Source organism: Trichomycterus rosablanca, chromosome 26 (genome assembly GCF_030014385.1).
Source record: "Trichomycterus rosablanca isolate fTriRos1 chromosome 26, fTriRos1.hap1, whole genome shotgun sequence".
Classification (NCBI taxonomy): Eukaryota; Metazoa; Chordata; class Actinopteri; order Siluriformes; family Trichomycteridae; genus Trichomycterus; species Trichomycterus rosablanca.
Genome location: NC_086013.1, coordinates 18213243 through 18226724, shown reverse-complemented (window position 1 = coordinate 18226724; position 13482 = coordinate 18213243). Strand labels below are relative to the sequence as shown.

Here is a 13482-nt window from a genome sequence, read left to right as displayed (position 1 = left end):
ATCTCCTGGCAGTCTGTTCCAGTTATATGCAGCCCAACAGCTAAATGCTGCTTCACCATGTTTAGTTTGGACTCTGGGCTCAACTAGCTGACCTGAGTCCATGGATCTAAGAGATCTACTGGGTTTATATTCTCTAAACATTTCTGAGATGTATTCAATGATTTATAGACCAGTAGCAGCACTTTAAATTCTATTCTGTAACTAACTGGAAGCCAGTGTAGAGATTTTAGAACTGGAGTGATGTGCTCAGTTCTCTTCGTCTTGGTTAAAACTCTAGCAGCAGCGTTCTGAATGAGCTGTAACTGTTTAATGGTCTTTTTGGGAAGTCCAGTTAAGAGACCATTACAATAGTCCACCCTACTGGAGATAAAAGCATGGATCAGCTTCTCTAGGTTGGCACACTAGACCCTTGATTTTGGCTATATTTCTAAGATGGTAGAAGGCTGTTTTGGTGATGGTTTTAATATGGCTGGTGAATGTGAGATCTGAGTCTATTAGAACGCCAAGATTTCGGACTTGGTCTTTGGTTTTTAGAGCCCGGGAACTGAGGTGTACACTGACACTGGTCCTCTTTTCTTTGCTGCCAAACACAACAATCTCCGTTTTGTCCTTATTTAACTGTAAAAAATTCTGGCTCATCCAGTTATTGATGTCCTCCAGACACTGACACAGTGAATCTATTGGGCTGTAATCATCTGGTGAGAGAGCCAGATATATCTGTGTGTCATCTGCATAACTATGGTAATCAATGTTGTTAGCCTGTAGCATTTGGCCTAATGGCAGCATATAAAGATTGAACAGAAGAGGTCCGAGAACTGATCCCTGGGGGATTCCACATGTCATAGCCACCCTGTCAGATTCACAGCTGCCAATAGTGACGAAGTAACTCCAGTCTTCTAAATAAGACCTGAACCAATTAAGGACTGTTCCGGAAAGTATCCAGCAGTATTCTATGATCTACAGTGTCAAAGGCAGCACTAAGATCCAGTAAAACCAGAACTGATATTTTACCCGAGTCAGTATTCAGCCGTAGATCATTTAACACTTTTATGAGAGCCGTTTCAGTGCTGTGGTGAGCTCGAAAGCCTGACTGAAATTTGTCAAAATAACCACTGGAATTAAAAAAACTGCTGACTTGATTGTAAACAACTTTCTCAATGATCTTAGCTATGAAAGGAAGATTTGAGACCGGCCTGTAGTTGTTTAACACAGACGCATCCAGAGATCTCTTTTTTAGGAGTGGTTTAATGGCAGCTGTTTTCAGTGACTTTGGGAAAACGCCTGATGCTAGTGAGCCATTAACTATTTCAGAGTTTTTTACAGAGTTAAAAATAGTTTTAAAAAATTCAGATGGCAGTATGTCGAGACAACATGTCGTTGATTGTCAGTCTAATAGTTTTGATTTTTTCACAGAAGAAATGAGCAAACTCATTACATTTCTCTGTGGACAGAAGTTCTGGTGTGATCCGTTTTGGAGGATTTGTAAGCTTGTCGACCACGTTGAATAGAGTGCGGGTGTTGTTGATGTTCCTGTTAATGATCTTAGAGAAGTGCAGCTGTCTAGCCCTGCATAACTCCGAGTTAAAACTACAAAGGCTTTGCTTATAGAGATCATAGTGGATTTGAAGTTTAGTTTTTCTCCACTTACGTTCAGCTCTCCTGCATTCTTTTTTCAGAGCTATTACCATCATTGTGTTACGCCATGGTGCTTTCTGTTTGCTCAATGTTTTCATGACTTTTACCGGGGCAACCACATCCATGACAGTCAATATTTTCACGTTAAAGTTATCCAGGAGTTCATCAACTGACTCTGCAATTAAAGTTGGTGATATAGCTATGGCCTCCATAAACTGAGAACTAGTACTTTCATTTATGCACCTTTTCTTAACAGAAACAGAGCTTGTTTGAGCATTTGGAGTGATCAGCATTTCAAAGAAGACACAAAAATGATCAGGGAGGGCCAAGTCCTTGACCATAACAGAAGAAATGTTAAGACCTTTAGAAATAACTAGATCCAGAGTGTGCCCTCGAGTATGTGTAGGCCCTTTCACATGTTGCAATAGACCAAATGTGTCAAAAAGTCCAAGAAGTTCTTTGGTGTTATTGTCCTTGTTATTATTTATTAATTATTAAGTGGATGTTAAAATCCCCAGTTATGATGAAGAAGCTGTACTCACTGGAGATAACTGACAGTAGTTCAGTAAATTCCTCTATAAAATGTGCAGAGTATCTTGGAGGTTTATAAATGGTTAAAAATAAAATTTTGGGAGTACCCTTCAAAATAAAACAGAGGTATTCAAAAGACATAAAATTGCCAAGTACAGTCTCTTTGCACTGGAATACATCTTTAAATAAGGCAGCTACTCCTCCACCTTTCCTACCACTTCCACACACATTTATAGAACTGAAGTTTGCTGGTGCTGTTTCGTTAAGAACAGTAGCACTGCTGCCTTCTGCTAACCATGTTTCAGTTAGAAACAGAAAATCTAAACCGTAGGATAGAATTATGTCATTCACTAAAAATGATTTGTTGGCTAGAGATCTAATATTAAGCAGAGCTAGCTTTAAAGGAACCAAAGGAGCCCCTGGGGCAGCCCGAGGTTGTCGTGGTACAGGTACGAGGTTAGACTGGTTGACTTGATATGCTGAATGCGTTCTATTCTTTCTATTTCTAATCAGGAATAGAAAACATTTCAGGCATACTGGGTCCAAGCTTACTCTCCAAACTGTTGTCAGTATCATATCTCCTATAGCAAGGACCCTGAACACATCACAACGAGTTATCATTGTTTTGTATTCTGCAGCCGCTATCAGTAGCACTCGCTGAACATTCTGAACTCTGTACAGCCAGAGGAGATGAAGTACAAGGCTGCTGCTGACGGTGCTGAAGTGGCCTCAGAGAACGGGGAGGAGGCTGTGGACAGGGGGGAAGGGGAAGGGGTGCCCTGCGCTTTTTGGGTGAAACCTGTGGACTGGCTGAGATGGAGTGTGAGAATTTAGTCCCAACACACACCAGTTTCTCCATTTTCTCTGTGAAATCCATATGTGGAGGTGATGTTGTTGAGAGAGAGAAGTTGGAGGATGACTGTGATGTCTCTGCTGTTGACTGCTGTGTCACTGCCTGATGATGAAGGTCGTAATAGCTTTCGTCAAGAGTCAGAAACTCAGCCTGAGCCGTGTTCTCCAGTGATGGGGATTGTATGTTTGATGGTCCTTCATGGTTGAAAGCAGGTGAGGGAGGTTGAGGATGCACGTATTGTGTCGAGTCAGTCCAAGAAGCAGATGGGTGGCGAAGAGCAAAATGGAGGTTGTCCTTTAGTGCCTTCACTCCAGTCTTGCTTAGGTGGGTGCCATAGATTAAAATAGAATAGATTAAAATAGTCAATATAACCCATACCTTTCAAACTGCAGGTTCTGCTTAGCCACGTGTTGAGGTTGAGTAGCCGTGAAAACATATTAGATCCTCGGGCTGGGAGAGGCCCACTGATGAACTTCTGAGCAGTCAGCCTCTCAAGTGTATTAAACAGTTTAGTGAAGTTGTTCTTTAAGATTTCTGACTCCTCTCTGCGAATGTCACTTCTGCCCACGTGCAGAATAATTCGGTCGATCGCTCCATGCTGGGAGAGGATGTTGGGAAGTTCCTCATTTAATTCCGAGACAGTCACGTTCGGGAGATAGCATGTTGGCATCGATCTGCTGCCTATATTCTTGATGGCAGAGTCACCGACGATCAGAGTTTTCGGAGCGTTCTCTGCATCAGGCAAGGGCCTCTGCTTGATCAGCCTCGTGTTTTTGCTAGCCCGCTTTGAGCCCCTTTTATAGTCAGCTTCGCTGGTTTTGATTCGTTACCATTACCGCTGGGGATAACCTCGATCAGATTTCTGAGCGGTTCAAAACGATTCAGCAAAGGGATCGGTTTTTGTTGCGACCCTGCTATTTTCCCACGGGGTGCAATTGTGCTAGCTTTTGGAATAGTTTTAGCTTTCCGAGCCCATGATGAACAGTCTGGCGTGGAAGACATTAAGACAGCCACCTGCTGCTTTTGTGCTTTTGGTTTTGCTCCAAGTTTGTGCCACCGACTTATTCTCTCACATGGCTCATTTCTGTTCCCCTGTTTTGACTGACTTCTGTCAAGCTTCAGGAAGTCTGTTAAGCTGTCTAGCCTTAGTTTAGCTGGTTGTTCTGTGTTAGATTTTGACTCACCCTCGAGTGATCTGGAACCATTTCTCCTATCCGTTCCAGGTAGAATTGTGAGCATTTTTGTCTCCAGCACAGCGATTTTCCGTAGGAGTCTGTAGCAGTTGGAGCAGCATGAAGAACCCGCTGTAGTGATAGGAGCCATGGTAGTCCTGATAACTGTGCCCGAGTTTTTTAGTCTGACGGCTAGTGGAAAACTCCATTAACTAAATGTCTAGTTTAATGTAGTTCTGTAATTCTGTGCCTTTCCAGCCGATCTATTGTCGGTGTCTGCTGATTGAGCTCTATATTTTAGAAATAAAAGATAAAAAATAACTAAAAACTAAAAGCAAGCGGAGAGCAGACAGAAAGCGTGCAGCCAGAGCGAGCGTCTGGAGCGTCTCGACAAAATAATTAATAATTTCAGCTTTTTATTTTAACTTTGATGGCTGGAACACTTTCCTAAACGCTGGGACAGGGATGCGGTTCCCATGGTTACCTCTCCTCCTCTCCTTTAATTGTTTCGGTGATTTTTGGATTTTCTTGCTTTATAAAAGATTTCATTACAGAAACGTCAGGGGTCAAAGGTCACGAGCGTTCAATATTAGTTTTTGGTTTTGTCCTTTATGCAGAGATTGTTCTGGATTTTCTAAATATTTCAGTAATATTATGGACTGTAGATCATAACATTTATAAGTTCCGTCCCATCATGCATCTGAAATCTTCTTAAACTGTTGAACTGTTCACTTCAGCTTTTTTCAGTACTGACTCGATTATCTCACAAACTTTATTGTGTTTCAGTTCCAGGCATCAAGATTCAGATTCAGTGTATAACATTAATAAACTTTAATAAACTTTAATAAACTCTAATGGTTCATTATTAAACGTCAGTGACTTTATTTGGATTTATTCTAACAGTAATGAAAGTGATTGATTTTATTATCAGATGTTATTGATCAGTTGAAGGTTGAAGGTATTTGGGGGTTAATGTGAGATTTTTATTACTGATTACATTTTTACGGCGTCACTAATTGGCTGGCTGAAGGGGGCGGGGCCAGCGCTTAATTGAAGCGGAAGCTTGAAATGGGGGGCGCGTGCAGCTTATTAACGGTTAAGAGCTCGTGGTGATGAATGAGACCCGGATGATGATGATGATGATGATGATGAAGATGAGGAAGCTCGTGCTCACCGCGGCACTTTTATCTCTGTTATTGAGCGGATGTGCGCAGAAGGACCCGGATGGGAGGGAGTACAAGCTCGCGCCTGAACCGGTGTTTCCGCCCGTGCGCGTGCTCTGCACTGAGAACGCCATGGTTGTGCGCGTGCGCGCTGATCTGTACGGTAGCGGGATGCGCGTGTTTGCAGACGAGCTGCGACTCGGTGCGCGCGGAGCCGCGGGAACCTGCTCACCTGTGCGCGCGGAGGAATCCTGGAGCCCCGCGGAGGAGCACGTGATCACCGCCAACCTGCACGAGTGTGGCGCGGAGAGCTGGGTATGTCTCAAACCATTCATTCATTCATTCATCAGCGGCGGGAGGGGCGGGGCGTTATAACCGTGTGCACGAGACTTCATCATCATCATCATCATCAGTCCTGCTGAGTCTGTGTGGAGGTTTGAGCCTCATGTTTTCTTTGAGGGCTTTATGAGGTGAAGATCTCCCACACAGTCTGCACTCAGGGTGATGTAGTGACGGTGGAGCTGAGAGGGAGTCGGACTGATTAAACCCTCCTGATGAAGCGTGTCGGTCTGTTTGGTGTTTTTCACCATGATGGAATCTGGAAGGTTCTCAGGATGGAGGGTTTGCACCGTAGGGTGCAGCAGGTCGTGTTCTCTGACCATGGTCCTGTATCATGACTGCAGGGTGTGGAAGGTTTATCTGTGACCGTACACAGTCTAAGCAATTGAGGGTTAAGGGCTCTGGCTCCTGGTTTCTCTCCACCACGTTCACTTTGTTTAGACCGGATCATCGAGGTCACTGGAGCTTTACTTTATATCGTTCTAGAACAGGGACATGATCATGCTGGAACAGGAAAGGACCTTCCCTAAACTGTTGCTACAAACTCGGAAGCATCATTTCCTTTATATGATTGATTTATTACAGCTGTTAGTACCTGCTGTGGCTGAATTGTAATTGAATTTAATATAAACATTAATGTTTCTCTCCCCCAGTTAGAAGACGACACGCTGGTTTATTCCAACACGCTGTTCTACACCCCCCCCACGCTCAACCTCTTCGGTATCACACGCAGCACCAGCGCCGCCATTCCTGTCGAGTGTCGTTACCAAAGGTTCCTTCTTACTTTCTCCGTTTTACCCTATCTCACTTAATCCTGGTCAGGGTCTCTGTGGATCAGGTTCACCTGGAAACACTCACACTCGGCTTTGAACCTCAGATCAGAACAGGTTCAGATCAACACACACTGTACACACCACACTCTGATTACAGGACTGAACATCCTCCAAACGTGTGTGTGATTGTGTGTGTGATTGTTACAGGATTAATTTTGTAAGCAGTAATCAACAGCCTGGATCTGCTGCACTGACCTTTAACCGCCAGCACCAGATGGGTACGGTTCATCTCTCTTAGTAAATAAATGAATGATTTTTTAAATAATATTTAATTTTTTCATTATTGTGTGTGTGTGTGTGTGTGTGTGTGTGTGTGTGTGTGTGTGTGTGTGTGTGTGTGTGTGTGTAGCTGGAGGAGTGGTGAAGGGAGGTAGGAAGTGTGTAAGAGCCAGGATACGAGAAACGTAGATCTGATGGATCAGGTACCGGTGCTGCTTTATACCAATAATAATAATAATGTCAATATAAAGGTTGTGGGTTTGAATCCAGGCTCTGTTATGCAGCCACTGTTGGGCCCCTGAGCGAGGCTCTAAACCCTCTCAGCTCCGGGGTGCAGTACTCTGACCCCTGAATCCAAACAAACAGAATTGAATCGTACTGAATGTGTGTGATGTTTATGATAACCGCCGTCCTCGTCCTCCTCTGACTGGTTTGTGTTTGCGTCTGTTCTTCAGGACGACTGAGCCCCGCGGTGCTGAGCGTCTGTCCGGTCGTCGGTCCGGTCGTCATGCTGCACTGAGCACTTCATTCATCATGAAATCCACGTTACTGATTCCTTACTGCACTAATTAAATCTAAACTTCAGTGAATTTGTAATTTTGCTTCTTTAACTTCAGCGTGAAAATCTGAACGAACCTCGGCGTGGTGGAGGAACCGTCGTCTGCTGTACCCACAATATCATGTTTTCTATAATAAAGTTTCATATAAAATCATCTGAGCGTCACTTTTAATGTTTTTACTTTTTAATGAGGACAGGTCCCATAATTATGGTGTCCATACGTCCAGTTTTAGGGTGGACGGACTGAGTTTGTGTGGATTCGGCATCAGTGCAGCTATGGTTCTAAATCGGTTCCATCAATAACGGAAGTGAAGAAATAAAACCCAGATTTGTTTATTATAACGAGCTGCTTTACATTATTTACGCTTCACAAATCCACAAAACATGAATGTAAAAATGAAGTGAAATAATAAAATGACGTGACTGCAGTTTGAATGGTTAATGATCGTTAATGATCGTTTATCCGAACACGCTGCACGTCTGTCCTGAATCTCCCACGTTCTCGAAGAACATGAAGTCCTGTAACAACAACATGTGATCAGTTCTTATACACCAGCACATTAATGATCTTTATATATTAGTACAATCATTTTAGTACACTGTACTATTTTATTTATGTCTCCCAGTTTAGTCATAGCCAGTTCCTCTTCCTCTGCTGGAGACCCCGATGGTGTACGAGGAGGGTATATCCTCCTGACACGCCCTCCCTCCACCGACCCCTTCTTATCCCCCCGTACTTCGGTGGATCGGTGCGTGAGGTCGGTCTCGCTCACGGAGAGTCACGCACTGATCACCACGTTCCTCCACTTCTGTACAGGCGCCTCAACCTACTAACCAGGGTCCTTACACAGCGTGAAAGACCCCACCCACTTTTTAGTCCCGTCTTTTCCCACCCAGCAGACTAGTGGCCGATTCTGTCTGCTGCAGGTGCTGCCAACCGGGAGCGGAGCTGAGATTCGAACTCAGAAAGATCAGAGCCCCTGTGGAAAATCCCACTGCTCCCCCGGAGCGCCTCCTAGTGGTCATTTAAAGCATCTGATCCAGCAGCAGTGTTTTCTGACCGTGCTTCACACAAACTGAGATCTGTTTAGGTTCCCTGAATCTTTTTACAATATTATGTACAGTAGACGGTGAAAGATGGTCTTTTTTCTCTGATGAAGTTTGGAACACAGTGGTGAGCCATGCCCCATTATTGCTTGTACAGACTGATCCTGATCCAGGTGGATCCTTTTATACCCGGTCATTATTCCCTCACCTGCTGAAACTTCAACATTCCATCAACATCTGCTCTAATTCTGCGTCCCAACTTTTATGGAAATGTGGTTTGTGTATAAATAAATAAAAGCATGAATGTGATGAGCTGGATGAATAAATGAATGTATGAATGAATGAACTCACGATGAGGAAACAGGCTCCCAGCAGCACGGCTTTCATTTTAACATCCAGGTCCATGGGGAAGGTCAGTCCAAAATTATCAGCATCGGTCAGACTCTCCTTACACAGTCCACTCCACTGTTTACTGATCTGACCAATCACAGAGCCGTCTGATCCAATCACCTACAAGTGGGTAACATTCAGTACCAGACGCTCACTGCTGGCTAAATGCTAATGCTAATACAACAGGAAAGACGTACATTTATGAAATAATACCTTTAATAAAGTAGAATAAAACTGTGAGATTTTCACGTTTGTACATAAATAAATAAGAATTCTTTCTCACCAGTGATTGGCTAATGTGATAGACTGCTGCTCCACCCACCCCTTGCTCACAAATGAAAACATGACAGACTTCTGGCTAAATGGCATCTCGTGATATTATGAGGTGGATGGAAACAGGATCTGCTGCTGTAGTTCAGCTTCTAACCACTAGAGGTGAAAAATAACGTATAACCTGAAAATCCACGTCTCCACAGCAGCTGACCACACACACGGGCCCCTCGATGCTCAGTAACAGCTCCCTCGAGGCCCCCAGCACGGAGAGTTTAGGTAAACATGGATGCCATTTCTGAACCACGTAACCGATGGGGTTTCCTGGAGGAGACTGAATCTCCATCTGCACCAAACATACGAAGAATAAAACGATTAAAGCGATGTGAGGTCGGTGAGCGACGATAAATCTGTACGTGGTCTCGGCTAAATCAGACTGTGGTACCTCCTGCTGACAGCATGGGCAGCAACAGGAAGTGCAGCGGAATGGCTTAGCCAGCTGAATCACTTCCTGTCCGTTATTATCGGAGATTCGGAGGGTGAAGCTGCGTGACGGACCACAGAAGTTTCTGGTGCAGCAATCGTTCTGTTCCACAGCGCTGAAGATCTGCTGACCCACGCTGTTCTTAATCTCATAGCGATTATTCATCTCACAGCCCAGCAGCACTGCACACAACACAGGACATTGCTAACTAGCCTAGCTACAATGTACACAGAACATCGCTAACTAGCCTAGCTACAACGTATACAGAACATTGCTAACTAGCCTAGCTACAATGTACACAGAACATCGCTAACTAGCCTAGCTACAACATATACAGAACATTGCTAACTAGCCTAGCTACATGAGCTACGTAACTGTATTAGCAGCTTGTTGGACGTTTTAGAATTAATAGAGAATTAAATAAACGTTTCAGCTTCATCATGATGAATCATTCTAACAGTTCTTACATTTAATGACATTATAATATTACATTATATTTATATAATTATATTTAATCACATTATATTATTACATTATATTTATATAATTACATTTAATCACATTATAATATTACATTATATTTATATAATTATATTTAATGACATTATAATATTACATTATATTTATATAATTATATTTAATGACATTATAATATTACATTATATTTATATAATTATATTTAATCACATTATATTATTACATTATATTTATATAATTACATTTAATCACATTATAATATTACATTATATTTATATAATTATATTTAATGACATTATAATATTACATTATATTTATATAATTATATTTAATGACATTATAATATTACATTATATTTATATAATTACATTTAATCACATTATAATATTACATTATATTTATATAATTACATTTAATCACATTATAATATTACATTATATTTATATAATTATATTTAATCACATTATAATATTACATTATATTTATATAATTACATTTAATCACATTATAATATTACATTATATTTATATAATTATATTTAATCACATTATATTATTACATTATATTTATATAATTATATTTAATCACATTATAATATTACATTATATTTATATAATTATATTTAATCACATTATAATATTACATTATATTTATATAATTATATTTAATCACATTATAATATTACATTATATTTATATAATTATATTTAATCACATTATATTATTACATTATATTTATATAATTATATTAATCACATTATAATATTACATTATATTTATATAATTATATTTAATCACATTATATTATTACATTATATTTATATAATTACATTTAATCACATTATAATATTACATTATATTTATATAATTACATTTAATCACATTATAATATTACATTATATTTATATAATTACATTTAATCACATTATAATATTACATTATATTTATATAATTATATTTAATCACATTATATTATTACATTATATTTATATAATTATATTTAATCACATTATATTATAACATTATATTTATATAATTATATTATATCACATTATAATATTACATTATATTTATATAATTATATTTAATCACATTATATTATTACATTATATTTATATAATTATATTATATCACATTAATTTATTTAATAAATAATCAGAACAGATTTGATATAAAATCTCACATCAGATTTAAATGAACGATTTATTTTTACCTTCTAAAAGCTCCAGTTTCTGATGCACCAGAATTTGATCCACCTGTAAAATAACAAAATAAATAATAAAGAATTTAATCACACAAATACAGACGTGTTCATCACCAGCTTCAGATCTGGTTAGTTCTGGTTAGTTCAGATAAGTTCTGGTTAGTTCAGGTTAGTTTGGGTTAGTTCTGGTTAGTTCAGATAAGTTATGGTTAGTTCAGGTTAGTTTGGGTTAGTTCAGGTTAGTTCAGATAAGTTATGGTTAGTTCTGGTTAGTTTGGGTTCGTTTGGGTTAGTTCTGGTTAGTTCAGATAAGTTCTGGTTAGTTCACGTTAGTTTGGGTTAGTTCTGGTTAGTTCAGGTTAGTTTGGGTTAGTTCAGGTTAGTTCAAGTTAGTTCATGTTGATGAGATAAGTTCCTGGTGCTGAACTTGGACTTTCGGACTTGACAGTGAGTGACTGTGAGGGTTTATGAGGGTGATAAACGTGAATAAACAGAAACGTTTTATTACAGAGAACCAAAGTTCTCCAGTTTATTCATCTCACCCGTTCAGTCCCAAATTACTCTCTAACATCTGTATATAATGTGTGTGTATATATAACGTGTGTATAAGATGTGTGTGTATATATAACGTGTCTATGACGTGTATATGACGTGTATAATGTGTGTGTATAAGATGTGTGTGTATATATAACGTGTCTATGACGTGTATAATGTGTGTGTATATGATGTGTGTGTATATATAACGTGTTTATGACGTGTATAATGTGTGTGTATAAGATGTGTGTATATATAACGTGTATATGACGTGTATAATGTGTGTGTATATGATGTGTGTGTATATATAACGTGTATATGACGTGTATAATGTGTGTGTATATGATGTGTGTATATATAACGTGTATATGACGTGTATAATGTGTGTGTATATGATGTGTGTGTATATATAACGTGTCTATGACGTGTATAATGTGTGTGTATATGATGTGTGTGTGTATATAACGTGTATATGACGTGTATAATGTGTGTGTATATGATGTGTGTGTATATATAACGTGTTTATGACGTGTATAATGTGTGTATAAGATGTGTGTATATATAACGTGTATATGACGTGTATAATGTGTGTATAAGATGTGTGTATATATAACGTGTTTATGACGTGTATAATGTGTGTATAAGATGTGTGTATATATAACGTGTATATGACGTGTATAATGTGTGTGTATATGATGTGTGTGTATATATAACGTGTCTATGACGTGTATAATGTGTGTGTATATGATGTGTGTGTATATATAACGTGTCTACGACGTGTATAATGTGTGTGTATATGATGTGTGTGTATATATAACGTGTATATGACGTGTATAATGTGTGTGTATATGATGTGTGTGTATATATAACGTGTATATGACGTGTATAATGTGTGTGTATATGATGTGTGTGTATATATAACGTGTATATGACGTGTATAATGTGTGTGTATATGATGTGTGTGTATATATAACGTGTATATGACGTGTATAATGTGTGTGTATATGATGTGTGTGTATATATAACGTGTATATGACGTGTATAATGTGTGTGTATATGATGTGTGTGTATATATAACGTGTATATGACGTGTATAATGTGTGTGTATATGATGTGTGTGTATATATAACGTGTCTATGACGTGTATAATGTGTGTGTATATGATGTGTGTGTATATATAACGTGTCTACGACGTGTATAATGTGTGTGTATATGATGTGTGTGTATATATAACGTGTATATGACGTGTATAATGTGTGTGTATATGATGTGTGTGTATATATAACGTGTATATGACGTGTATAATGTGTATGTTACCTGTGTTAGATACTCCAGACCGGGTGGTACCGCTGGGTTGAAACCGTACGATGGTTTAAACTCCATCATTAACTAAAAACAGAAATCATAAAAACAATCCTAATTATTTCATTTATATTCATTTATTTAATGAATCTCATTATTTACATTAAATTACATTTTACAACATTTTATAACTAACAGACTATTTACTACAGTATTTTATATAAATAAATGCACACACACACACACACACACACACATATATGCTCTTCTGTTCCACATTAACACCAGTAATATTAATCCCACACACTCGATACTGAATAACATCTATAATAATGTTTTATTTAGAGTGGCTTTAACACACTCGAGGTCACTTTAGAAAGAAAAATATAATAAATAAATAAATATAAGAGCATCAGGATAAAATATCAGTAAAATAATCATTATTATTACAAATCATAACTGTAATGATCT

At 38.7% G+C, this 13482-nt stretch overlaps 2 protein-coding genes across 2 annotated transcripts; one reads left to right on the top strand and one right to left on the bottom strand.

The window, feature by feature from the left end:
- Nucleotides 1-5303: 5303 nt before the first annotated feature.
- LOC134303753 (zona pellucida sperm-binding protein 3-like) lies at nucleotides 5304-7458 on the top strand. Its single transcript, XM_062989226.1, has 5 exons — nucleotides 5304-5669; nucleotides 6347-6465; nucleotides 6674-6744; nucleotides 6876-6948; nucleotides 7201-7458. Exons 1-4 carry the CDS (start codon nucleotides 5304-5306, stop codon nucleotides 6932-6934), a joined length of 615 nt encoding a protein of 204 aa, XP_062845296.1. The 3' UTR covers nucleotides 6935-6948; nucleotides 7201-7458.
- A 141-nt stretch (nucleotides 7459-7599) lies between these two features.
- On the bottom strand, nucleotides 7600-13092 carry LOC134303752 (phospholipid scramblase 1-like). Its single transcript, XM_062989225.1, has 6 exons — nucleotides 13047-13092; nucleotides 11185-11310; nucleotides 9457-9677; nucleotides 9196-9357; nucleotides 8703-8861; nucleotides 7600-7823 (listed from the first exon to the last, which is right to left on the bottom strand). The coding sequence occupies exons 1-6, from the start codon at nucleotides 13090-13092 to the stop codon at nucleotides 7764-7766; spliced, it is 774 nt and encodes a 257-aa protein (XP_062845295.1). The 3' UTR covers nucleotides 7600-7763.
- Between the last annotated feature and the right edge of the window lie 390 nt (nucleotides 13093-13482).

What these genes read in the sequence shown, in the direction of transcription:
- LOC134303752 (XM_062989225.1), bottom strand. Translation starts at nt 13,092, where the DNA reads ATGGAGTTTAAACCATCGTACGGTTTCAACCCAGCGGTACCACCCG. An exon ending in GCCCATGCTGTCAGCAGGAG is followed by an intron (nt 9,358 to 9,456) that starts GTACCACAGTCT and finishes TGTTTGGTGCAG; the next exon opens with ATGGAGATTCAGTCTCCTCC. An exon ending in GTGGAGACGTGGATTTTCAG is followed by an intron (nt 8,862 to 9,195) that starts GTTATACGTTAT and finishes ACCCACTTGTAG; the next exon opens with GTGATTGGATCAGACGGCTC.
- LOC134303753 (XM_062989226.1), top strand. Translation starts at nt 5,304, where the DNA reads ATGAATGAGACCCGGATGATGATGATGATGATGATGATGAAGATGAGG. An exon ending in AGTGTGGCGCGGAGAGCTGG is followed by an intron (nt 5,670 to 6,346) that starts GTATGTCTCAAA and finishes TCTCTCCCCCAG; the next exon opens with TTAGAAGACGACACGCTGGT. An exon ending in TAACCGCCAGCACCAGATGG is followed by an intron (nt 6,745 to 6,875) that starts GTACGGTTCATC and finishes GTGTGTGTGTAG; the next exon opens with CTGGAGGAGTGGTGAAGGGA.